This window comes from Drosophila montana, unplaced genomic scaffold, assembly GCF_035044405.1.
Source record: "Drosophila montana isolate Dmon_TW-CO22-7 unplaced genomic scaffold, ASM3504440v1 contig_3207_1, whole genome shotgun sequence".
NCBI lineage: Eukaryota > Metazoa > Arthropoda > Insecta > Diptera > Drosophilidae > Drosophila > Drosophila montana.
This window is the reverse complement of record NW_026998086.1, coordinates 150,649-178,464: the sequence shown is the minus strand read 5'-3', so window position 1 is coordinate 178,464 and position 27,816 is coordinate 150,649. Positions and strand designations below refer to the sequence as shown.

Here is a 27,816-nt window from a genome sequence, read left to right as displayed (position 1 = left end):
ATCTGCAAAACGGTACGTTTTTTCAAGGGTATACAATTTTCGGCTTGCCGAAGATATCCTCATTTTCTCGTTTTTTTCATAAAACATTTATTAGCCCGAGTATTGTGAAAGAGATTCGCTAGAATTGTTTTTCTCTTTTTTTTTTATTATTATGCGAGTGTATTACGCACAACGTATGACAATAAATGGCAGATAATTAAAGTTGAACAATAATTTTAAATTTATTCACTCATCTTTATTTTTTTCTTGCTGCATCGGTTCATGCAAATAATTTGCATAAAATCAACATTGGCATTTACGAGTGAAATGCATTGTATTTATTTTTTATATGTGTATATATTTAAGGCCGAAAAAAAAATACAACTCTGGCAGAAATATCAAACTTTTTTCAATCGTGTGCCAATAATCAATCAAACGTGAAATAAATGCAAAAAAAAAATATTTATATATATGTATGGAGTAAAATGCAAAATGAATTGTTACTGCTACTGCTGCTGTTGCCTTAATCGAAATGTTTTTTATATTATTTAGTTTGTTTTTTCTTGCGCTGCTCTGGTCGGGCTGGTCTTTAATACGACTTCCTGTGCCATTAAATTTTAGCATAACAAACAAAATAGTTTTCGAGTGTTTCCGTTTGCTTGTTTCGGTGACATTTCGGCGGCAACCGGCGGCAATCCAGCAAAACGAAGCGAAAACTCAGCTGAAAGTGCAGTAAAAAATTTGTTGAAATATGCGACGTCCTATGGGCAGACGGTTAGGCAACAACAAAAATTGCACAAGCTTTTATTTGCACTTCAATTTTGCCCTCGACACGACGGGCGACAGTGGCTGGTGGGTGGGTTGGTGATCGGTGAGGGGCTACGCTCTTTATGGCAATTGCAATCCCCCAGTTGCAGTTTGTTAACTGCACTGCATTGCAATGGCAACTGCGCGACAAGGACTTGTGTGCAATCCCGCCCAAAACCGGGAAGCAAGAGTTCCCGCAAGTCCAAGACAAGTGCCACTTGCAGCTATTTTATTTTTGAATGTCCTTTGCTGCTTATCAGCGTTTAAAATCAGCGACAGAGAGACAGAGAGCGAGAGAGAAGTCTGGCCCAAAAATAAAATTGAGCAAGTCCTGCGCCTGTCCCCGACTTGGGCCGCGACACGAGTGCAGCGCAAAAAGCTGCAGGTGAAATGCACGGAAACGAGCCAAATAAAATCATGTGACACTTTGTGGTTAATAATGTTGTGTGTACATCCAATGTGTTGCGGCCATTGTTTCGCTTGCCCCAAAAAGTAGACCGTGCGGCGGCAGCCCACCAAATAAAGAAAGCCAAACAAAATGAGAAACCAGGACCGAGCGGGGCAACCGCCGGGGCGATGTTGTTGGCGGCGGCGGCGGTGATTTAAATGCAAATTTATTATCATGCAGCCAGCAAAAATAATAAAATACAAACCGAACCCCCATCAACACACACAGGCACACCAATCCCTTGAAAAATAGCATAAATAAATGGCAAAAAATGTTGTAATAATATTTACAAAATGTCTGCTTGCCCCTTTTTTTATTATTATTATATTTATCATATTTTTTAATTTTTTCACATTTTTTTTTTGTGCACCGTTTACAGGTTGCAACAATTTGATGGGCACATTTTAATTTTTGCATTTGCATTTACATTTTGATTAAACGATTTGCATATTCACTTTCATCATTATTAACGCAATTCGATTTGGTTTAAGGCTTACTTTTTATTAAACATTAATTAAGCTAATTAGCAGATGTAACATAATAATTGTTCATTCATTCATTCATTCGCTCGTTTCGTTGGCATCCTCAGTAAATAGAAATCGCACAACATCCGTGATCAGCACGACGCTGCGATGCCGCGCTGCCAGCATTCGATATGCCACACAGGCATAATACCATACCAAGGACATGAGCAGGGCCACCAGGCAGGCGCATGAGTATAGCTCGACGATTCGGTCCCAGCTCATGGTCAGCCTGTAGACGCGTCGTCCCACCTTGGCAATGAAAATGCCAAGGGCGGCTGCAAACACGGGCAGATTGACGCAGATGCTGCGATAGCAAATGGCCAAATGTTTTGACATCTTCGTTTTGTTCGCCGGGTCCATATTGAATTAAAAAACTTTCACAATTTTTAAAATGACAGCCAGGCCTGTCCAGTAGTAGCTGCAGACGCTACGATTTTGACAATTCTAGCCAGGCCAACTGCGTAAACTATCGAGTTTTATCTGCAAAAATCGCTTAATTGCCTTTCTTTCATTGTTTAAACTTTCTGAGAACTGTTTCAATTTTCGTTAAGGTTGCCATTTTGAACAAAGTTATGTTTTCAATTTGAAAAATCAAGTTTGTTTTAAATATTCATAAAAAAATTATTGACTGTTTACATCCCATATGCCTTGTAAACGATCTGGCTATGCTTTAATCTTCGATAGCTTGGTCAAAAGTTATTCAATATAGAGGCTGCCCTTTTTAGCCAGGTTTCGCTCTCGTGCTTGATGTTGCATTTAAATGTTAAATATGCTTTATTTTTGTTAAATATCTGGTCGAAATTCGTGTCAACCGAAGAAACCTTTTTGACCATTGTTTGACTTTTGGTTTTGATTCTCTATTTAAATTTCGAAAAATTATATTTCCATGCTTTCTTATTCGATTTCCTTTTCAGTGGAATATGTCTTGTCTACGCTTCAAGCTCTCGAAACATTGGCAAATTAAACCGAATTAAATAAAGGTCATGTTTGGTCTTGGATCGACGTAAATATTCTGCATTTCCTTGAAAAATTGTTGGCCAAAAAATGTTGAACACGTTTCTAGGTATCAAACTACCACAACTTTAGCTCAAATGAATCAATTTTCATAAGGGATAGCTTTTGGCCCTTTTGTAACCCCTGCACCTTTGCACATGCCAAAATTATTGGACTATAAAAAATTCAAAGCTTTAATTCGTTATAACTCTTTTGAAACTTAACCGATTTAAACATTTTAAAATCCATTGCAACTACCCTTCTTCGGCCGTTTTTTCAAAATCACTATTACCAGCAGTTCAGTTTATGCTACTTTATCTTAGATTTTTATCCCAAATACCTAGCTCTAGCTCATTTTGGACAGTCATTTGGATCGGATATCAAAACTAGTTAATATAATGCAGAACAGCTTCTGGGGTTATGTTTGCCTTTGAGCTGCTGCGACTGGAATGCGAGTTTGAGGCCAAACTCTCATTCTTCATATCGTAAGTCATGCGTTTTATGTCTGTGTGTGTGTGTGTGTGTGTGCACATCGTTGTAAATTCCGGGGCGTATTTCCTGGCGGCCCGTCTTATCTTTGTGGGCAAACTGTTGTTTAAGTTTGCCATTTTTCAACAACTCATCAATCTGTGCTCGATGCCATTGCTTTAGTCGGCCTTGCTCTTCCGGGCTGCCTCTTGAATACTGCCTGGCCGGAAGCGGGCCGGATTTGGTGGGGGGGAGGGGCGTATAGGGAGCGAAACTAACTTATGCGAGGCACGCACTCACCGCAAATGCAGCAGCATCAGTCTTCGTCTGCAGCACCCTGGGCATCATCGAGTGCTCTGTCTGCTAAGCGTATGTTGGGCAAATATGGCAACGTTTTCCTGATTTTCCTTTGCAGTTTCCGACTGGCTCTGGTGTTCCGGGGTTTGGCTTCGCCGCTGACATTTGCCGCTGAAGTTTCACTCAAGAGGCACACACACACGCGCGCATAGCCGCTGTCGCCATTGACGGCAAACTTTTTTATTATGTATTTTGTACTTTTATTATTCATCTATCATCGTTGTTATAGTTTAATAGAAAGTTTAAAAGTCATCAAACGCCAGCGCCAATGACTTGGCCATATGGAACGCGCACATGACACGCCCATAACTCACAATGCCACAGTTTGACAGCCTGAAAGTGAACTCGAACTCGGTGCCCGCCATTAGCCTGAGCCTGGAGGCCGCATTCATTTTGCAGTCCGTTAACGGTCCAGCTGGCCGCCAGCCAAGCAAAAGCCAACTCCTCGCCTTTTTTTTTTTAGATAAACAATGCAATTTACGAGTATGCGGCGAGAGGACGTTTCATTAGCATTGAAGATGCCGTTTTTGAGGTGCCCCAACCGCCCGCACCACCCACCCCGCACCACTGCCAGTCACCGCCACCCGCTGCCAAGTCGTTAGTGTTAATTAACTTGGCGCAGAGGCAAGTGCCAAAAGTCGATGCAGAAGACGTTGCATGCACCCAACTTGTCGTTGCTGTTGTTGTTTTCATTGTGCAACAAACATGTTGCACATAACTCAGGCCGCAAAATTCAATAAAAATGCGTTGCAAGCATCCATGAGACGTTTATGGCCACATCGGCCACGCATGCAAAAACCAAAACAACCGCAAAGTGTTTCTAATAAATTGTGTAGCAACAACTTTGGCTACAACTACAACAAGTGTTTAAATTTATCGCAGCTGCGATTTGCACGCCCCCTCGCATGCATCTATCTGCCACACACTGCTGCTATTTGTGTGTGTGTGGAATAAACAAGTAAAAAATTGCTAAAGCACAAACATTCGCGTTGCCTAAATACCCTGTGGAAATCGGTTTCTAATTGGTATATTATGTATGTTATATACATTAATTAAATTTGTGTAAAAGCTGCCTGTCTACTGCTAGTTGTTGGCCGTAACAGCTTTTACTAAAGCTTTAAAAGCTTATTAATGCATTCTCAGTGCTTAAATTAACACTGCATTCCACGATGCTTCAACAACTAATTAAAGCTTTTAATTAGTAATATTTCCCTTAAAGCTATTCATAATCATTCATTTAGTTTATAAAAGTAGAAAGCTTGACGAAAGCTCGCTAAAGCTTTCAGCACGCTGAATATTTTCCAAGTGCTTTGAACTTTGAAAGCTCATGTTTGCAGCAAGTATAAATTCATAACTTAAATAAATTCCTTGCAGTTCTTATGTGAATGCTTTTAAAGCTCATTAAAGCTTTTGTATTAATTGAGTTTTGGATTTATCACTTTAAAAAGTCCCTCGCTCGAAGCAAATGCTTATTTTACAAAAAATTGTGTAGGTAAAACACACTCTTCACAGCTACAACATACCGATGCTTACTGCCAACATACCTCAATTTAGCTATCGGCTAACAAAGCTCAACAATGTTTTACATGAGCCAAGCCCGAGGGCCACTTTGTGAGCGCGCTGGCCATGGCTGGCGCTGACTAAACAACAGCAACAACAGTTGCCACCAGCAGCAGCAGCAACAGCAGCATCAGCCACAACAGCAGCAAAAGCCACGAAGAGCAATTATGATATCGGCCATGATTTTGTGGGCAATTGGCTTTAACGGCTGGCGGGCCGGGCCGGGCCGGGCCAACAGACAGACAGACGAACCTTACAGACGTTGAGTGTGAGTGAAATTTATTTAAACGCTGCCAAATGGCAAATTCAGTCAATCGGCGGCAACTGTCGCTGCCACTGTACCGTGCTATTTAAATGTAGAACCCACTAATAAATGCGCTGGGCATTTGCCAGCTGCAGATGGGCAAAACAATAAGAAGAAGATGAAGCCTAAGAATCGCCTTGGAACACAAGCCAGCCAAGTTTGAGTTCCTGGCAGCAAACCTCGCGCTCTATACTCCCTCTCTCCTATTTTTTTGCGAAGGAGTACAATTTATTTTTAAATTGCTTATATGATAATCGTTAGCATTAAAAACCTTCGTCTGGCCCTATTTTCCATTTTCAAATCCTTTTCCGTTTTGCCTTTTGCTGTTGCCAAAAAAAAAAAAAAAAATGGAAAAAAAGTGTTGGTGTTGCTTGTATTTATTTATTATTCAAAGTGTTATCGGCGAAGTCAGAGGCTGTGCGCGCCAAAATGAAGGCTGGTTGGCAAAAGAGCTGGCAGCCAAAACCCCAAAGGATTAGTTATGATAAATGTGTTTTATGAGCGTGACACACACAGAGGCCTGAGCCCCGGCTGGGGTCCTGTTCCATTTAATGCACAGATAATGAGTTCCTTTGTTGGCAATATGTCAAATCGCTTGCCCAATATTTTAGCCTCGACACTGCCAAATGGAAATAGGAAAATGTCAAAGGATTCTGATTCGGTTTGCCGTTTGCTCTTTGCCTCTCTCTCGCTCCTCTCCTTGTCTCTCTCTCTTACACTCTCCCACCCACAATTCATTTCTCTTGTTTCGTGCGCGTCGAATCGTGTTAATTGCTGCGGCCCCAAACACCCAAAACGCCCACTCGAAACTGCATGAGATTAGAGCCTACTACATAAATCAAGCAAAGTTACCCATATTAAGCGCCAAACCTTAAGAAGGCCAATCAATTAAAAAGCTTTTCAATTTATTTGCATTTCGCCTCTCTGATCCATGCGTGTGGGAAATCGGACAGCAGGGGTTAAGCCAAAGTTTTACAGCATGTTTGCTATGCCTTGAAAATTTAAATATGTTAAAACTTAAACCCAGAACTAGTTATCTGATGTGGATTAATATCTGCAGCAAATTACTGAAACAGCGAATGCGACAAGAATGACGCGCAATAAATTGTAATCAACGCGTAAACAGTTTGATACTTATAAGCAAGAGTTGCTTGAACAATTTGAGATTTATAAGCAAAAATTGCTTTATAGGATTCTCCAAATATAATCTCAGAAGAAGGTCTAACTGTGAGAGATTTAAAGCCAAAAAATACACCTTGAATTTTACATATACCTTGAAAATTATCAATTTTAATTTCGATGAACCATGTCTATATACATGTGAATTCTTTGTCAAATTTCATCTGATAATTATTTCACACTTTTCGCAAAATCCGCCCCGCTTGTTTAATAAACGCGGGTGAAAAGTTGATTCGGTGAAGTTCTGAATTTCGTCCGAACGGACTCAAACTTGTTTTCAAGGCACAACATTAAAACTTAATACTGGTTTTAGCGATTTTGGAAACTCAACCCGCAGCAATGGAAATTTTGCGGAAAATGTTAAAGTTTTTTGTTTAGCAACGTGAACAATTATCAACGTTTTTCTCAAAATCCTCCGCTCTTGGATGGAAAATGCGGGTCAAAGGAAACTTTATTTTTCGGTTTCAAGTGTCTCACCACTAGACAAAAATTAGCTTTAATAGTTGATTTCAACTCTTTGTTATTAATTAGATGGATTTTAAGCTTATTTTCAAATATCTCTATAAAATTTAACTTAAGACGTGGCGTCAAGTATTACGGGTTGATTTAAATATTTCCCCGGGCGGGAACTGGACACAAAAGTTATAACTAAAATTTGCCCGTGGTACGTATAAAATAAGGCAATTTACCGCTGGTACGTAAGTTCTTATGTAGAGCTTTAAAAATAAGTTTGAAGCAATTTGGACGAAACGAAAAAACAACAATAATGTTGCCAGATTTATATGCCAAATTTATCTAGAGGGCAAACCATGAACACAGAGCCAAGCACATAGAAAATCCGATGAGATTTGACTGAGATATGGGGGTGGGAAAATTCGACCTAAGTCTATATAGGGGTAAGATTTGGAGATGAATTTCAACTAAAAAATATGTGTTCAGATTTGAATGCCAGACTAATGTAGAGGGAAACCCATGGAGAAAAAGCCAACCCTCGTGACAATCTAAAAAGATTTGACCGAGTTATGGGAATGGGAAATTTTGACCCATGTGTATATGCAAATCTTGGGGTAAGATTTGGACATAAATTTCGACTAAAAAACGTGTGTTCAGATTTGAATGCCAGATTAATCTAAATGGAAAACCGTGAACAAAAAGCCATAGCTCGTGAAAATCGGCTGAGATTTGACCGAGTTATGGGAGTGGGAAATTTTGACCTACGTCTGTATACGAATCTTGGGGTAAGATTTGGACATGAATTTCTACTAAAAAATATGTGTTCAGATTTGAATGCCAGATTAATGTAGAGGGTAAACCATGAACAAAAAGGCAAACCTCGTGAAAATCGGATGAGATTTGACCGAGTTATGGGAGTGGGAAATTTGGACCTATGTCTTAATACGAGTCTTGGGGTAAGATTTGGACACGAATTTCGACTTAAAAATATGTGTTCAGATTTGAATGCCAGATTAATCTAGAGGCTCAATCATGAACAAATAGCCAATCCTCGTAAAATTTGGAATAGATTTGACCGATTTATGGGGTGGCAAATTTTGACCTAATTCTATATAGGATAGTAGCGAGTCTACCACGGCCTTGCCCGAGGCACGCTTAAAATAATTTCTTCCAAAGATCTTTGAAAATTATGTTTGTACATATGTATGTGTGAATGCTTGTATGAATTAGTATTATAAACATAAATATGTCTTATTTGCTTTAAAATAAAAGTTAAAACAACTCGGATGTGGGTACAAGTTATAAATAAATTTTTTTTTTTTTTTGGGAAAACCTTTGAGCTTGTTTTGGCCTGGGATGGATTATGACATGCCTGGCGTCGTTTTTCCTTTGCCAGCAGCAAATGCAATTATGTAAGTCAGCAGCATAATCGATGAATGACCCCTCGTGTTCCCTCCCTACACCACATCTTTCCTCGCTTGTCATTGATAAATTGTTGTTGTTGCAGCTGCTGCTGCTGCTGTTGTTTTCGATATTTTTTTCCTCTTAGCCATTTCTTGTGGCATTTTAATACCCTTAACCCATTAAAAATGGCTAAAAGGGGTAAATTCGCTTTATGCATGTACCGGGAACGGGCAATAGTCGGCATGTCCAATCACATTAGGTATATACATATATATTCTTGTTCAGCATTAAAAGCCGAGTCGATGTAGCCAAGTCCGCCTCTATGTCTGTTCGGCCAACCTTTTACCTGTATGAATACCTATGGATACCACAAAATAGGACGTCAAATATTGTAGAGTATACACAGGTCCTGAACATTTTACTTTTTTGATACCTTCTTGAAATTTTCAAAGTGATCGGACAATAAGCACCGAAGCTATTAAAGAATGCATTTCCAAAGGTGTAAGACAAAACACAAAGTGCCTTAGGATGGTCGTGTGCGTGTGCTTCCTATTCCACTCTATATAAGCCTAGAAGGAAGCTCAAATTCGTATGACGTCAGCTTGTTGCTGGATGCAGAGTATCTCCCAGTCGGGCACGGCCAACCCAAGCACTCTTACTTGCTTTTTGTGGGCTGCGGCTGCGCACAATTTACGGCAATATCTGGCTGATTTTATAATTAAATTAAATGCCAAGCGTTCAGCACCCGCAGCACATCCGCTTTCCCCCCTCCCCCTACTAACCCCACAACAGGCTGCTCTTCTTCTCTCTTTTTGGGTAATTTCAATTTCTGGTAATCGCGTGCTGAGTCCGCGTGACTCGAAGCGCTGGCTAATAAATATTTCACTTAATACACGATTTTCACGCCTACCTCAGGCCCAATGCATACTATATTCCACAATGTCGTCAGTTTATTGTGAATGTTGTTCTTGTTGTTGTTATTGTTTTGTTGTTGTTGCTGCTGCTTGGCCGACTCGAGTGAATTGTTACAAAACGTTTACACCATTTTTCTTCGGGCGCTGCGACGCTTTGTCAGCGTTCTGTGTTGCAAGTGCCGAAAGGTGCCCAAGTGTGTACGTGTCGAGGTGGGGGGCGTGGCAGCAGCAGCAACAACAAATGCCAGCGGGCATGCCTCAAAATGAGTTGACACTTTGCATGTCAGTGTAATTTTGAAATATTAATCACATGCCACACACACTGCAGCTCAGCGCTGAATGCGACCATTGTGAATAGGAATGTTTGCTTGGCATGGCATCATATGTAGCCTGCCTCCCACTGCCACTCCCCCTTGCGGCGCTGGCCAAGGCGTAACTATTGTTGCTCTGCATATTACGTTACATGCGAGCATTAAGCATACACACACACACACACACACATACACACACACACTCATTGCCATTGGCTGCATAATCAAATAGAAAACTCAAGAGCATCTGAGTGGGGCACTAAGAGTGCCTGGCACGGGGCAGGGCTGGCGGGGCTAGTTGAGTGAGGAGCCTGCCCGGGCGTAAAGCAATTAGTGTTGCATTTTATGGCCTTTAATGTGGTAATGGTTTCGGGTAATTAACAATTATGTCTAACTACAAATGCGACACGTTGCCGATTGCGTGCGCTCTACACTTGCTGCTACAGGGCGCAACCCACTCTCTCTCTCTCTCTCTCTCTCTCTCTCTCTCTCTCTCTCTCTCTCTCTCCATCTCTATGTTGCACTGCGACTTCCATTTCCGAGATTATTACAAATTTTGCATATTTGAAGTAGCGCTGCAAAGTCAAAAGCTTCCTGCGGCAGTTGCAGTGAGGCGAAATTAGCCGTGGCTGTGACTAAGTAAGTGGTTTGCTTATTGTTGCAACGTTGGGGCATTGAGCGTTGCGACATTAAAATTTCAGAAATTTCCATGCAACGCGCACCCGTTTGCGCGCTCTCAACTTGGCCATTTGAATGCCCCGCCCACAGATTAATTGCCCATGCAAATGTTGCCAAGGCGAGCGAGCGCCAAAAGGAGAGAGAGCGCGCGCAGAGTTGGGGGCAGACTAAAACAAGTTGGTGCCGCCTAATGAGGCACCAAGAAAATTAGCAATTCACGAGAACAAGTATTGCGCTTCTCAGATTTCAACTTGACACATTGCCAACTATTAACAATTGCATTCAAACAAAGCTATTGAGTAATAAAATTTTATTAATTGCAGATGTTTTTTAATTAAGATCGCAGCAGCTGCACAGAAAATAAATGTACCTTCAGCTTAAGTGCAAGGGAATTTATAAAATGTGGCAACGCTGCATAGTTAAGTTCAACTTTAGAAATAACCGTATTTCTTGAAAATAGGTTGACAAATGAGTTGTTTAATTACAACTGTAAAAGTATAAGGGATAAAGACTTACCTCAAATTGTTTTTAACCTTTAAAACATAACCGTATTGCTTGATAATAGCTAACATTGGTCGACAGGGCTGCAATTCCATGGTTGTAAGCCGAACCGAACCGCTTCAAATAAACTGATAAATTAAAACTGTAAAAATATATGTTATGAAAGCTTGCCTCAAAACCTTGGCTCAAGTATGTGAAAAACCAGCCACACGAGCCGAACCCAAAGGCAGGGAATTGTTTTAAACCCTGTCCCGAACCACAGAAAAATGTTGTTCTGCTTGCTTAACTGTCTTGACAGAGTTGCCACTGCACAAAAATAATTGGTAAATAAATAAATTGTTTCAATTAATTATAAAAGAGTATTTGTTTTGTCCCAAACAAAAACTCTCTCTAAGATTTACCCTTGAATTGTAGACAAGCAAAATATTTGAGAATTCGACAAACGAAATCTCATATCAAATACGATTTAAGCTAGATAAAGAGCTCAACAGCAATTGAATCACTCTTAAAATTTAATCCCTTTTGTTGAAAATAATTTAAGAAAACCGGAAAACCCATATATAATACGCTATCAAAAATGCATTTAGTGTACAGGCTCTCGTCTCTTTCTGTCTGTTTCTATCTCTCTCGCTCGCACGCTTGCTCCTCGACTCTCAAATATGTTTGGCGCCCGCCTAACGACCAAATGGTCAATGATGACCGCCATGCCCTCGTCTGCGGATCCAGCCAGCAGCTAAACAGCGCTCTGCGGTCTGTGTTGGCCAATGGAAAAGTCTATTAACGCACACGAAACTGTTAATTTTGCTGATGCAATTTCGGCTCAATTTATTGTGCACCCACAAACACTGCACAACAACAACGGGAATGAACAATACCAAAAAAAAAATATGAAAATATTCCTTGCCACGCAGAAGATGAAATACTCTCACAGATATAGGACTAGGAAGTGCTTCTTTGCAGAAACTTTGTTTTATATATGTTTTATATAGATATCTTTAAAACAGAAAAGATTTCTATTTAAAAAAAACCCATTTTCAGACAGATTTTTTCTACATAGTTCGATTGGGAAGAGATTTGGCTTATAAGGAAGAAGAAAAGTAAAACTAGAGAATTCTGATTTTGGACGAAAATAAGTTCTTTCATATAAGAAATTAATCTTACATCAATAATTTCTATGGCAACCATGTGATATATCTGTTCCATTCGACCGATTCCGACAAGGCAAAAGAAAAGACGGACACGCTTTCCTCGACTTGTTAATGACCCAGCAAGAAGAAGTCTTCTTCGAAGTGTAACATATTTCATAACAAATTCATTGTATCCGCTGCAAGGGTATAAAAAACTGAAATAATACGTTCAAACGAGTCTCGGGCGCACCGAAATTGAAAAGCCAAAGTACATAACAACAAACTGGCGGCTCGGCCTCCATCCCACTGCCAGCTGGCTCCCAATACCCAGTTCGAATCGCAGCGCCAGTGTCGGGCGCGAAAATCAATATAAATATGCTCCGGCACATGGCCATGGAGCTGGCTGGAGCAACATGACAATTTATGTGCATTCAGTATGCAGCCAGCTAAATAGACAAGGCTGCACTTGTGCCGCGTGTGAGGATCGGGCTGTGGGACTGCGTGCATGGCAGACAGACACCCCCAACCTGAAAAGTGCCATTCGGCCTGGGCCAAGGACACAATGGCTTCCTGCACACACACACACACACACACTGGCGCACAGACACGTAACGATAAAACTTGAAAATGCTGTTAGCTACAAAATTTGTTGTCCGACTTTGTTGGCGCGTCCCATGCAGATTTATTTTTTCCCCATTTTTTCGTTTTTGTGAGTGGGGCCTCTACTAATTTGAGGCGCACAGCTATTGAGTCAATATATTGCGCACAATAAGCGAACCTCCGGCCGACGCACACACACACATACACCCTCGAGCTCGCTGTAATGCACGCGCCGCTGCATTCGTGTGCGTGCAATTGCAAATTTATGCACTGCGATGTAAACAAGGCAAACATTTCCGCATCGACAGTCGAAGCTGAAACAGCGCCAGCGCCAGCAGCCCAGTGCTGGAAAACGCAATAAAGCAGCGCAATTGTGAATTATTTGCAGCATACTTTCGGGCTGACGCTGCAGCCCTGCATTTGTAACTGGCTGTTGTAATTGTAACTGCGCCGCGTTCAACGCCTGAACAAAGCGGACAAACCTAATTACAGCTGCAGACAAGCCGGCACCCGACCCACCTACCTCCCCAGCATCCCCGTCCCTGGCCCTACTCTTGGCGCCCACAATGGTCGCTTTGTCAGTTCGTTTAGCGGCACAAATTGCTGTCCATTGGGTTAGCTTCACAGAGCGAGTCCTTCTCAATGTTAGCCGTTAGCATTTTGGCCCCATTTGCAACGCCCGGCAACACCTCCGTCCATATATATATCCAGATATTCAGGCCACATAACTTTGTCAGACATTGCGACAACTGACTTTTCAACTCGCAGCCGCTGTTCCTGCCGCTGCATTTCGCATTGCTCCAAATGCCCCCTGGTATTGCCAGGCTACACACACTGGGTATGCTGGGTGCATCATAAAGTCTCTATGAAAATATATATTATGCAATTTTCTGAACTGAATAATATTACATTTAACTAAATAATATTCCACCTTTAGGTTAGAATTTTCGAAATTGTTTGAGTAGAGATAAAAATATAAATGTTTATATATATAAAACAGTTTGTTCTGTATTTCGAAGAATAACTGATGTGATGAAGGCGTCGTTTCGGATGAGATGTGAAAATTAAAATTTTCCTCGAAGTGGATGAAAAAGTGAAAAGTGCAAGAGTCAAGATAAAGAACTTTCCACTATCCGTTTCTCATGAACTCAAGTAATGCTTGCTTTGATAGTCGGTATTAGATTAAAACCTCTACAGCGCTGCAAGTGTAAAATAAAAGGATTTTTTTTTATTTTAGCCCTACTATGCGATTCTCATGAATTCTTGCATGGCGTGCTTTGATAGTTGGTTTTATATAAAAACCTTGAGTTGGCAATCTAAAAAGCTTAACTTTTCCATGGAAGTGCATTTGTGTGTATGTATGTGTATGTATGTATATTTATATATGTATATGTATTTATATATATGTGTGTATATGTGTATACATGTATCTGTGTTTGCCTGTATTATAAATGTATGTAGGCATGTATGTATAAATCAAGCACAAACCATAACTGTCGGCTGCGCTGATTATTTTTTAACCTCGCCCTTCTATGCGATTCTCATAAATTCAAATAAGACTTGCAGATTGTTAATCTTATTAAATTAATCTCTGCTCACAGCCCCACATTGATTTAACTCTTGTGCACTTTATCTCTCTCTCTCTCTCGCTCTCTCTCTCCTTTTATACCTTTCTCTTTATCTTGCTCTTGCCCTAATCCGCTCTTTACACTCCTTTCTTATTTCAGGTATGTGTTTAAGGAAAAGTCAATCATCCTTCTAATTAAAAAAATTAACAAAATAATCATGCGTGTGTATGGGTAAGTGCTTCTTTTATATATATATGTATATTGTAAGGAATTTAAATGAGTAAGTTGTAATTGGGCATAATTGATACCATTCTTCAAATATGTAGGTATATCAAAGGGTAACTTACAAGCCAGCAGACACTACTGCAGCCAGCCCGCTTCTTGTCGCTGCTGTCAAGTGGACAACGGCTGTGCACAAAAAAGAAACTTACAGAAAAGAAAAAAAAAATATTTAAAAAAGATACAGTTGGGCTGTGGCAAGTGGCGGGCAGTGCGGGCAAATATTGTGCAATGCGCCGCTGCCGCTGCCGCTGCCAAACAACAGAACCCAAAAATCTATAACGTCAAATGTCGAACGCTGCCGACTGTCCCGGCGTCCCGTCGTCCGTCCGTCCATCCGTCCGTCGGTTCGTTTGTCCGTCGCTGGTAAAGGGGCAAATGCGTCTGTTTTATTTTACTTTTGCATATTTTTTGGCGTGTTTCAACTACTGCGGCGCTGTCTCTACATTTTTCAAGTTGTCTGCGTTTGACGTGCACGGCTGGGCGCTCCACTGCGTCTACATCGAAGTCATTGGGTGGTGGCAGCGACGGCGTTGGCGTAGTTACACTTCGCCCTGTGCTCTGTGTGCGGTTGTGGTTCGTTGCTTGGTTATCGCCCAAGCGCCCCAAAATGCGGACGGGCGGGCGGTCGGTCGGTCGATTGGTTGGCTGGTCCGGGCGGTGGGTGGCTTGGCCGCGACTTTAGTTCGTTTTTGGTGAGCCTGTTTTTTAGTGCCTTCCGTAACCATTAAATTTTACGTTTTTATTAGCGCGCCGCAGACCCGACCCGCAGACCCAGCTACAGCTGCAGTAACTGCCAGTCAGTTCCATGCCCCGCTCCCACCCCCCTACCAAAACTCCATTTGGCAGTTCCACCCGCGCACAGCTACAACAAAATTTTTGAATATTTCCGTTTTGGCTGCCAGTTTTGGGCTTGCGACTCGTCTACAAAATGCAGTTTTGCATGCACTTGCCACAGGGAGTCGCAGCAAAGAAGCGGCAGACAATAATGAGCAGGAGTTGGAGGCAGAAGAAGAAGCAGCAGATAAAACAGCCAAAATTGCTCTTTTTTTTGTTGCCTTATCAGCGTCTCAAAATCGTGTGGCAAAAGTTGTCGCGATTGGCGAAAACACCGTTGGACTTGCAACTTGAATTTTTGGCCGCAAGTGGCAGCAGCAACGGCAGCAGAGGCAAAAGAAGCAGCGACAACAGCCAAAAGTCACTCAAAAACTCGCTCAAGCTAATGTCCTGGCAACATGTTGCGCCTTTTGCAGGTTGCAGTTGTGGGGCGTTGTGTATGCCAGCTGCACGGGGCTCTGCGCACAGCTCGAACATGTTGCGAGCGTTGAGTTTGACATCCACAGGGTTGCAGGTTGCAGGGGAAATGCGTAGCCAGCCAACCGCTGTAAACTCTTATACCAATTGTCACTCAAACGACGAACAATTGGACTCCACTCAGTAGCTCTCACACGACAACTCATTTTCGGCACGTTTAGCTCAAAATTCGAAAAGGAAAAACGGAAGAAAAATAAAAAAAACAAAATCGGAATTGTCCGATCCATCCGACAATAGCCGTTGCCATAGCAGAAATGAATCTATTGCGCAGCTTGCGTGCCACACTCAATGAGTTCTTCTATCACAATTATCCTTGCATATCGTTATGCTGCTGCCTGGTGGCACTGGGGACGGCCTACCTGCACTATGAGTGGAAGGTGCACAGCTATGATCTGATGTCCTGGAAGCGGCTAAGCGAGGCCTGCTACTCCGCAGACGTGGACCTCTTTCAGCTCGTCGTTCTGCTGACCATTTTGATCATCAATATCATCTTTGTGGGCCTCATCGTTGCCGCATATATGCGCCCGCTGGGCCAACGGGACACGGAACTGACGCTGCTGGAGATTAAAGATCGTTTTGCCCGCTTCATATTGTTGCGGATGATTGCGCGCATGGATCGCATCCAGGGCAAGCTGGCCGCCAAGCGAAAGAGCCTCAATTTCCAGCACTTTGCCCGGGCACATCACAGCATGGTCAAGGCGGTCGCCGTATTTCGCAAGGATGCACGCAAACTGCTGCTGCCGAACGAATCGGAGATCATGCAGCCAATCGAGGATATCTATGGAGTGGCCGATGATGAGGAGCGCGCTTTACGCCGTGATGGCTACTACAAGTTGCCCATCGATACGACAGACGCGACGGTCAAGAGTTTGTTCACTGCGCAGTGAAAGTGACGCAAGAACAAAAACGATGCCGATTATGATGCCGCTGTCTCTGTCGCTGGCGATCTCTAACTGCTATGCAACTCCGATTTTGTTTGATGAATCCTTAAATAAAGTATATCCTTTATCACATATAGCTATACGAGTGCCGCATCAAAAGATATCAATGGTTCCGCCTCTACTTACAGCTCTTTGTAACTTTATTCCTTGAAGTTCATGCTGCCGATATCGCAATTAGTTTGGTGAGCAGTAAAGCGAATTACGATAACGTTAACAATATGTCAATATATTAATTACGATTACGATGACAGTGTCGATTAACATTTGTTTTGAGCGCAGTAAGCGGAAAGATAAGCATGTCGAATTCCTTTTTGATTGTAGCTTTGATTGTGGTTAAAGAAATAGGTTTGAATCGGATGTATCTCTACTTATACCTCTTCCTCTTTCTGTCTCTCCCTCTCTCTCTTGCTCTCTTGCACTCGCCCTCTCTTTCTCTGAGGTAACAGCGACAACAGTCGATAACTATATCGATTTCTTATTAAATATTAATTGTCCTTCATGACTCTTTTTCTCTCTTCCTCTCAAGAAGTACATATATCAATATCAGATTTAGGCATATTTTGACCATATCCGTACATCTGGCTCTTCTTTTCTCATTCTCTCCCTCATAATCTCCCCCTCTCTTTCTCTTAAGCCACAACGATAACACATGCGATAACTATACCGATTTCGATATCTCAACAAATATACTTTGTCCTCCACACCTCTTTCTCTTTCTTTCCCCCAATCTCCACTCCTTGAAGCAAAGCGACAACATAAGCATTTTTGATATTTCGACACTGATTTTAAAGTTGAGCCTTTATTAACTCTAGGTAGCCGCTGCTGCCTGCACACATCCGCTGCATAATTGCTTTTATCTATGCATGTTGGCTCTACTCCCAGCTCCACCTGCCTACCCCCCGCGTCCCCCTCCACCACACTCATCCAACTGCACTCGTTGTCCAGTGGAGTTGCTCCTTAAAGCCGTTTTATTGTTTCAATTGTTCTGCTGTGCGGGCGCCTTCTTTTGTTGCAGCCGCACTTCGACTTGCAGGCGCGCAGCTTTTTATGGCCGCATTGTGCGCCAGCCGAGCAACAACAATAACAATAACAATAACAAGCCAGCGAGTCATCGTTGTCCTGGTTGTCCTAGTCGTCGTTGTTGTTGTTGCTGGTGTTGTTTTTGTCAGGCAGGACAACAGAACAACTGCTAAAAACTAAAACGCCATGTCTGCAGCTCAAAAACAATATCTAATGTTGTCTACAGGCAAAAATATTTTTGCAGCGTCTTTTTCCACTCTTGCCACGCTTTGTTGCCAGCACTTTGTTGTTGTGCCTGTTTCTGTTGCTTCTATTGCTGTTTGCCTTTAAAATTAGCTAAAAGCCAAAATGTGCCGTCGCGCAACTTCAAAGCGTTGCGCGCTTCGCTGCTGCCCAAAAAAGTAGGCAACAAAAAATAGCACAAAACACGCACTTTTCAAAAATTTACTTTGCGAAATGACTGCCTAATTTCCGTTAATGTGCCATGTCCGTGTCGTTTCAAGGCGCCACACACACACTCGCACACTCAACCGCACACACACATTACACATACGCCCCGTAGGCCGTAAGCTAGAATTTTTCCCAACTGCATTACTTCATTTTCCATGCGCATATTTCTTTCCTTTTTATTCGGTTGTTGTTTGGGTTTGTTGCTGCTGCTGCTGCTGCTGTTGTTGTTGTGGTTGCTGGAAAAAGACATTAAGTAGATTATAGTCTGATTGCATATTTGCGGATATGCGCGCCATAAACACGTACGGACGTGCTGCAACCGCAACAACGCGAACAACGTTAGCGAAACAACGCGTTAACAAAAAAAAATAAAAAAGAAGCAGAAAAACGAAGCGAAAAATGAGAGGAAAAACAACTAAATAGACATGTATATGTACGCGCGTATATGAAAGGAAAACCTGTAAAACGTACGTGCACCTAACCGCAGACTAAATGACGCCTTCCCACTTCGGATTTGGCTGGAGCTTTAGCTGCAGCCTCGGCTGCCGCTGTCTTCTGCTGCTGCTACCGGAAGTGCTTCTGGGCTATTCCAGTCCAATCCATTGAACATAGTTCAACGTTGTCTGCCGTCCTGCTTTCAGTCTTTTAGAGAGCAAAAGCCGACCTGCCTAAGTCTAAATTAAATTTCATTTTTACACTTCCGTTTAACATTGAACTTTTTTTGCATAGTTTACTTTAAGTAGTTCGCTTTCTTGAATTCTAAATGGCACTTGTTAAAGTTGAACCAGTTCCCGACTTCAATCTAGTATCTTAATTTCGTGTTGAACTGGTTCATTTTAAACAATCAACAATAATAAAAATCCAAATCATTTTCACTCTTTTAACACAATTAATTGTGTGCTTTTATGAACTTGTTCATATGACGCGAAGTCGTAAACATTTCCAAAACCACACACACATGTAACTCGCCTTATGTGTCTGTGTGTGTGTGTGTGTGTGGCTCGCGCCATAAGCCCGAATAACGGCGATTACTTTATCGCCCAGCAGAAGGCCACAAAATTGCAACCAAAAGCTGCTGGCGGCGTTTTTGCATAGATTGTGCGGGTGTTGCCGCTGTATGTGTGTGTGTGTGTGTGTGTTGGTGTGTGTTAGGGTATGTGTGCTAGGGTGTTAATGCTGTCAGGTAGACAGAAGAAAAGACCCGCAAGCAATAAACAAATAATCATAAATAATGGGGAAATTTTTAACAGGCACGCTCGAAATTAGCTATTAATTGCAGCAAAAAAAGAGAGGAAGAGATAAAGGAGGAGAAAGAGAGAGGGAGAGAGATTTACTAAGGGTACGGGTGAGTGTGTGCTAGTGGTTAACGGGGTGGCAACGCTGGCGCTTCAATTAGGCTTACGGCCCATATGCAAATAACGCGCGCAACTGGCTGATAGAAACTGTAGCATAGTTATAAGCGCAGGTCGACTAGCGGGCGGGCGGGTCGGCACTTTGCCATTGATTTGATTTGGTTTCGTGTGATTGCCATTCTGGGTAATTTGTGGGGAGAGTGGGTGGAGAGAGGGAGGGACGGGGGTCTCGGGGCTGCTGCAAGCCGTAGCTGTGGGCTTAGCATATGCGCACGACTTCAATCAGCTATGTAAAATCTATGTAAAATATTTATATTGCACTCGATGCATTCCGTTGAATGGCTGGCCAAGACGACGCCCGGCTGCATGCGTAATCAGTGCAAATGTCATTTACATAAACATCGTGCCGCACAAGTGCTGGGGCCAGAGCATCTTGCTGTTGCACAGATACCAGACGACCAGAAGATGCACGATACACGTTGCAACTGTGTGCGTGCATGCAACTCGCTTTCTCTCTCTTGTTATGACATTTTCATTATTTATTTAGACAAAAGAGTTGCCTCCCACCATGCTAGACCCAAAATTAGTTTGTTTTTGCCATAGAGAAAATCCTGAAGTTATTATCAAATAAATAAGTGCACACTGTACTCAAAGTATACCGTACCACCCGCCCGCAAACCAGGACTATAATTTTGTACAAAAATCTATAGCATACGACTTGCCACACAGAGCTGGACTAAACTACAGTCCGATGCGGACACAAAGTGGACACACAGTGGACACTCGTGTTTCTCGAGCGCCTGCATCTGAGTTTGGCAAACAAAATTGCTTGAGTTTTGTGTGCCATAAAATGTAGCATAAGTAAAGTCCTGCCAAATAAATATGCATATCCATGCAGCGCGCGTGTCCATGTGTTTGTATGTATATATACATGTGTTTATATCTCCATGTCCAGTCCGAACAGCACCCGCCCCTGTGTAGACGTTATTTTTGCTGTGGTTTATGCGTAGATTTTGCGGTCGGGGCTGAGAGGCAATTGCGGCAAGCATAAATCACTTAAAATTTGTGCCAAATAAATACAGTGAGCCACAAATATTCTGGATTTGCATGCTTGAGAGCTGTGCTAAAGTCTGACTTTTCCTGCACACACAATAAATAAATAAAGCAAAAAAAAAAAAACCAAATACAAATAGGAAAAAGCATCAAAAATAAATGAAAATGAAAATAAATATGTTTATATGGCTATGCAAATCAACTGCACACACAAACAAGTTGCTTTTAAAGTTCAGCTTGCTGCGAATTGAGACATCGCAAAACGATTTTCCTTTTAAATTTTGTGTATCATTAAATAATTTAAAAGGCAAAGTAAATACTAATAAAAACTTTGCACTGGGCAAACTTTAAAGAAAACAAACATATTTGTTTGGCAAACAGTTTTATTAGGCTCTTGAATACGTTTTTTGCCTGATGATATCGCTTTTTTATCGCATTCTCAGCTGCATAGCTGATAAATACGACACGAGATTTATTGCTACATCAATATATTTTTTGTTCATTTATCGCCACACTATCCGCCTGGCGATAGAGCTTAAAGTACTTTAACTTTTCTACAGGATTAGCTTGAGTTAAATATTTCCTGAGCTCATCAAACTTAAAATTCGACGGCGCAGCGAAAGTGCAGCTTAAAGGCATGCATGCAAAGTGGAAAACTTTTCCAGACCAGATCCATAGCTATGCACACACAAAGGCACACGCACACACACACGCACATGCACCGTAGTTACATAGACACGCTTCGAGCTGAATGGGGAATATGTCGTATACGCAACGTAAAACTTGGCCAGGCGTAAATGGATACATCTTGGCTATAAGTGCATGCCAAACACACACCGACACACTGACACGCACACACACACGCACACAGCAGCAGCTCTCAGACAAAACATGATAACAATTAAAACTTTGTACACTTGGCGTATTTACATTATTCATTTCGGTGTTGGATTCTCTTGTCACATTCGTAATCGTTGCAGCCGGCTCTATTGTCTCACTCTCTCTTTCTCTCTCTCTTTCCCTTTCTCCCTCTCTCTACCGCTCTCCATATTTTCTGTATTTTATTTAATATTTTATCCCTTGTGCGGCGGATTCTGTTCGTCTTTCTTTACCGCAAGCTAATTTTTAGCTAAACAAATAAATGAAGCCAAAAATAATGATTTAGCTGCAAAAGAAAGCGGCTTGTGTGTGTGGGTGTGTATGTGGGCGCGTGTGTGTGTGAGCCACTCGCTTAATAACATTTTAAAATAAATGCTTTATTTATTGCGAAAGGTAATTACGAATGGCCCGGGTCCAGTGCCCTGTGCACAACGCACATGATATATGAAACCATAATTACTTTAATTAAGCAAATATTTTCACGCGCCAAGTTTTGCACGTTGTTGTTGCAGGTCAGCACATTGATTGAGCATATTTATTAAATGGCTCTCATTGTTGCACGGGCGGCAAACAGCACCAGCAGCAGCAGCTCTCAATAAATTGATGCATTTTAATTATCATTTATAACGCCGACGCCAACATTGTAATGGCCATTGAATGCGGCAGTTGAACTGGGGCTCCCCGTTGGTCGTAGGGGGGGTAGAGGGGGTCATTCGCTTGACTGGCAACAGACATAAGTTATAGCCCGATTTGAGTGTATCAAAAAGATTCCAATTGAGCGCACTGAGAGACTGAGAGTGTCTCGACCCTATGAGAAAAGTGAAAAACAAAACAAGAAATTAATATATATAAACTTTATATTTTGCCATACAAGAACTTAATTTTCGTCCGATCGTTGCTATATATGATATAGTCGGCCGATTGTTGGGGTTGATGTACTGCATGGAACAGAAAAAGCTGAGAGACTTTTTCGCATGGAAACAGACAGATGGATATGGCTATATCGACTCGGCTGTTGATACTGATCAAGAATAGGTATATATATATATATATATATAATGGCAGAGATGACTCCTTTCATACGTTACACATTTCCAGACAAAATCATAATACCCTCCCTCTGAATATAAAAAACACAAGCATAAGCAAACAATAAATTTAGAGTTGTTGTTATTATTTCAAACAATGCAAAAATCAAAAAAAAAAAAACCAAACCCAACGGTTGTGATTCTTCAACTCTTTGCACCGATATTTATGTATATTTTCATTTAGACGGACACACAGACGAAGATAACATGAATATACATATATACACTGTGGTGCACAACTAAAATTATTACTATGTATAAATAGACATGACTTAAAAGCTGAGAGACTAGTTCGCATAGAAACAGCAAGACGGATATGGCTATATCGACTTGGCTGTTTATACTGATCAAGAATATATATTTATAAGGTCAGAGATGACTCCTTCTATGCGTTACACATTTCCAGACAAAATCATAATACCCTCCCTCTGAATATAAAAAACACAAGCATATGCAAACAACAAATTTGGAGCTGCTGTTATTATTTCAACGAATGACGTCAGAATATCTGATGGTACATTAATCCCCTGGAAAATCAAAAACTGCACAACTTTTTAGTCACCTATTCGTAGGTTCAGGGTATCGCCTAGTCGTACACTTCTCCCTAGAGCACTCTTGTTCGTTGTCTAAAGATGGGCATAAAATACACGATGGCCTTCACAGAAAATCGCAAATGTCATTATTATTTGATTGTTGTTTACATTTGTTCATTCACTTTCAATGACCCATATAATTTAATAAAATTGCAACTGAAATAAAAAATAAAAGAAATTTTCAATAGGTGCACGCTTAATAAAATAACTTAAAATAACTTATACAGAAGTTGACAACATTTAATATTTTATTAATGTGGTTCGATTACATTGAGGTGATTTTTACAGGTAAAAGATCGCTCCACAGGATAAGAATGTTTCCATAGAAATATATTCATAAACCAAGCAGGAGTAGACTAAGGCATGAAAATAATCAAAGAACTTGTTAGTTTTTATATAGCTGGATTCATATAATCGCACCGACTAACCGTGTGTAACAAATAACAGCAATGACAAAGGCCACAAAAAATTGGTTGATCGCTATGCATACGGCCTTCTTATCTTCGGCTGTCAACATTTTATCCACCTGTCAGTTTTTTAACTGGAAAAATCGCAGACTGAGACACCAACCAATTCTGTAGACGGTCAAATTGCAAGTGAATCTGCAGTCTTCTGCCATTCTTCCAATATGCCAACTTCCAAATAAGCTATTTCGCACAACTTTTGCTCGATGTTTGTATAAAGCCACACAACATGTATGCAAAAAAGAAAAATTAAAAAAAAAAAAACACACTAGATAGTCGAAGCTGTCAAATTATAGCGAGGCTTACGCAAAAAGACTGAAATGGCTAGATAAATTACTTATGTATATGTATATACATACGTTGGAAGATGTCTTCTTTGTTGTTTTGCAGACAAACGAGAATATTTCTATAATAATTTTGATATATTTATACCCTGAACTGATTAAAATGACTAAGTGCCGGGCAATTCCGACTAAATCCCTTTTGTTTGCCGTGTAAAGTTAGGCATGAAAAACACGTCTCAGTTCGTGGCCTTCATAGAAATACGCATACGTCTTGTTTTTGTTTGTTACTTGAGTTTTCTCACACCTTTTCTTTTGCTTTGTTCATTCATTTTCAATGGGTGCACGTTAAAAAACTGATACAGAAGTTGAGTCAATTAAACATTTTATTATTGTTATTCGATTACATTGAGGTGATTAATGCTGCAATTTTGCAGGCAAAAGATCGCTCCACTTGATAAGTATGTTTCCATAAACAGATATATATATATACATATGTATATATGATATATATACTGATGGCGATCATTGATATACTAAGCTATGAAACAGACAAAGAATTTGTTAGTTTTATTTAGTTGGATTTATATAAATGCACCGCCTTACCGCGAGTAATCAGAAAGACAACAATGAAAAAAAAGGACAGCACAATTATGTTGACGCCTATGACTAGGGCCTTGTTATCCTTGAATGTCATCATGTTGTCCATTTGTCAGATTATTAACTGGAAAGATCGCTGACTGAGACACCGACTGCTTCTGAAGACAGCCAAATTGCAACTGAATTGCTAGCCGTCAAACACGTTGCGATCGTTGAAAATGGGTAAACGGGTATATTGTTTTTGTGCAAATGTATGTAACAGGCAGAAGGAAGCATCTCCGACCCCATAAAGTATATATATTCTTGATCGAAAATCGCGACAAATGGCATAAATAAAAATTTGACTTAGAAGTGCTTTCATAGAAAAGGTTGATACACTGCAAAATATATGAGTACAGCTTAAAACGGACAAGCAAATGGACATGATTTAATGGACTCGGGAATATAAATACTTTATGGGATCAGAGATGCTTCATTCTGTCTGTTACATACATTTGCACAAATACAATATACCCGTTTAAAAGTCGAATTTTTTTTTTAAAACTGAAAACTGAAAAACCAACCAAAAAAAAAACACTAGTAACAAAGAACAAAGAATCACGTTTGGAGTTGTTGTTATTATTTTAGGCAATGAACTCAGAATATTATCGTTTACATTTATACGGCAACTGGAAAATAAAAGAAATATATATAAAACAAAAGTCCAGAGGGTAGCATTTTGCTCTAATTGCAGCGATGTTTCGTTTAGTCGAATCTGTAAAATTATATCAAAATCAATTTTCTGATAGCGTAGCGCTTATGCAAAAAGACTGAAATGGCTAGATTGATTATATATGTATGTACATATATACATTAGATATATGTATATACATACGTTCGAAAATGTCTTCTTCCAAGCTTAGCCCGTTTCATGACAACATAATAATAATAAAATTTAGAGTGCTCAAGTCAGAAATATTCGAATTTTGTATATATCAGAAATTATATCTTTAAAAACGTTGTTTTGCACACAAAAGAGAATTGCTTTTGTAATAATTTTGTTATATTTATACCCTGAACTGATTAAAAGTGCCGGGCAATTATGACTTAATCATACATGTTTGCCGTGTAAAGATGTGCATGACGAACACGACTCAGGCCGTGGCCTTCATAGAAGTTCGCATATGTCTTCTTTTTTGTTTGTTATTTACGTTTTCACACACCTTTTATTTCCCTTTTCCATTTTGAATGGGTGCATGCTAAAAAACTGATACAGAAGTTGAGTCAATTAAATATTTTATTATTGTGATCCGATTACATTGAGGTGATTAATGCTGCATTTTTACAGGTAAAAGATCGCTCCACATGATAAGTAAGTTTCCATAAAGATGTATATGTATATATGTATGTATATATAAAGGTGGCGATCATAGATATACTAAGTTATAAAACAGACAAAGAATTTGTTAGTTTTATTTAGTTGGATTTATATAAATGCACCGACTAACCGTGAGTAATCACAATGACAGCAATGACAAAGGCCCCCACAAATATGTTGATCCCTATGCACAGGGCCTTGTTATCCTTGTATGTCAACATTTTGTGCACTTGTCACGTTATTAACTGGAAAGATCGCCGACTGAGACACCGTCCGCTTGTGTAGACAATCAAAATGCAATTGACTGGCTAGCGGTTATGCGTTGAAGCTAATCAAGCACGTTGCGATCAAGAATAAACATCGGCATGCCGACGATTTAACGCCCTACAATAAATTTGACTCAGAAGTGCTTTCATAGAAACGGTTCATTGCCCTCCTACAGCAGGCAGATAGATAGCTGTAAGATGTAATAAACCTTTGCTGTAATTAATGTAAAAAAAGTTTTTCCTACAAATAACAACTTTTCGGACGTTTCATATATAGATATTAATTAGCATATAAATTATAAGTCTCGTGTTTTAAAAACCATATAGTTCTTCACACAAATATCTACTTTTCAACCGATCATTTCTATGGCAGCTATATGATATAGTGGTCCGATCAGGTCGCAAAAGGCAAAATATGTACTGTCTATAACAAAAAGTCGGACCAATGTAAAGTTACATGAGGATAGCCTTAGAACTGAGCTAACCTAAAAATTAACAGATAGACAAATGGACATGACTTAATGGACACGGCAGATCAAGAATATATATATACTTTATTATCGTAAATTCTCCTTCTATGCGTTGCATATTTAGTGACTAAATTATAAGACCCGCTACAAGCGCATAAAAAGAGAGAGGGACAGTGAGAGAGAGAGAGAGAAAGAGGGAATTCATTGTAAAACAAGTTACTCATAATCAAATGCACAGTGGCTCAAAGCTTTTGTCGACCTGCGCTTATTAAAAAACGTTCAGAAGCTCTAATACCTAAACTGATAACTAATAACTAAACTAAGAATATATACACATAGATACTTTATTATGCTACTATATATAATATGCTTTGGGTTTTTTTGCATTGCTCTAAACTTTTTGTGCAAAAAAGACAAATTTTTAGAATTTTGTTATGTTATGGCCAACATCAACTATATATATTGATGGTAAAGCGCATGTTGGTTTCTTTTGAGTAAATATTTCATTAGCCGTGCATATACCCCGAGTAGAAAAGACTTTGGTCTCGCCTATTCTCCATTTATTGTACCTTTATCAATTTGTTTTTAGGAATCAATAGGCGCAATGTTTGGATGAACAGATGGCAGTGCGCGATTGGATGATACCCGGAACTTCATGCTAAGATACCTTTACACATATAGATTCATGAAATATCAATAATGATATCAATTTACGCTGCAGCTATGCATATCTTCCCTTGCCCTTGATCTTTATAACAAATTTTAAGCAGCACATACACAAAGCTCTGCAGACGATAAAACTGCAATTGCAATTCTTTATATAATAAAAAGACGAGCATTTGAATGTGTATATGAAAATTTCTTGTGCTTTGCGCTTGCAGCCACGTGGCTTGCCAATATAACCATACGTTTTCTATCATTACTTTTATGTCTCTTTACCGATTTTGATCAAATTTTCAACAGTAAATCTTTTTGTGGTATTGAATAATCGTATATTCACAAATATACAGGATTTTGATATTAATTTTTATCGATCGTTTGGAAAAGAAACAAGTTATTGATTATCGGAAACAAACTCGTACTAAGCGGCTACTAGAAGGTCCTACGTTCAAGATTTCAGGTTTCTAGTTCTTATAGTTTCTGAGATCGATGCGTACATACATAACCCGACTTTTTCTTTAATAACTTTTATGTTTACTAACCGATCTGGATGATATACTCAACAGTAAATCCT

The 27,816-nt window shown here is 40.3% G+C and overlaps 2 protein-coding genes and 2 long non-coding RNA genes across 4 annotated transcripts; 1 reads left to right on the top strand and 3 right to left on the bottom strand.

Annotated features, from left to right (window-relative positions):
- Positions 1-1,714: 1,714 nt before the first annotated feature.
- Positions 1,715-2,321, bottom strand: LOC135432615 (uncharacterized). Its single transcript, XM_064688325.1, has one exon. The coding sequence runs from the start codon at positions 2,116-2,118 to the stop codon at positions 1,795-1,797; it is 324 nt and encodes a 107-aa protein (XP_064544395.1). The 5' UTR covers positions 2,119-2,321; the 3' UTR covers positions 1,715-1,794.
- Positions 2,322-15,894: 13,573 nt separating this feature from the next.
- Positions 15,895-16,783, top strand: LOC135432593 (uncharacterized). The gene has a single exon (XM_064688297.1). The coding sequence runs from the start codon at positions 16,023-16,025 to the stop codon at positions 16,653-16,655; it is 633 nt and encodes a 210-aa protein (XP_064544367.1). The 5' UTR covers positions 15,895-16,022; the 3' UTR covers positions 16,656-16,783.
- Positions 16,784-24,257: 7,474 nt separating this feature from the next.
- Positions 24,258-24,863, bottom strand: LOC135432630 (uncharacterized). Its single transcript, XR_010436941.1, has 2 exons — positions 24,496-24,863; positions 24,258-24,430 (listed from the first exon to the last, which is right to left on the bottom strand). It is a non-coding gene; the product is annotated as an uncharacterized LOC135432630 (long non-coding RNA).
- Positions 24,864-25,747: 884 nt separating this feature from the next.
- LOC135432629 (uncharacterized) lies at positions 25,748-26,143 on the bottom strand. Its single transcript, XR_010436940.1, has 2 exons — positions 25,977-26,143; positions 25,748-25,906 (listed from the first exon to the last, which is right to left on the bottom strand). It is a non-coding gene; the product is annotated as an uncharacterized LOC135432629 (long non-coding RNA).
- Between the last annotated feature and the right edge of the window lie 1,673 nt (positions 26,144-27,816).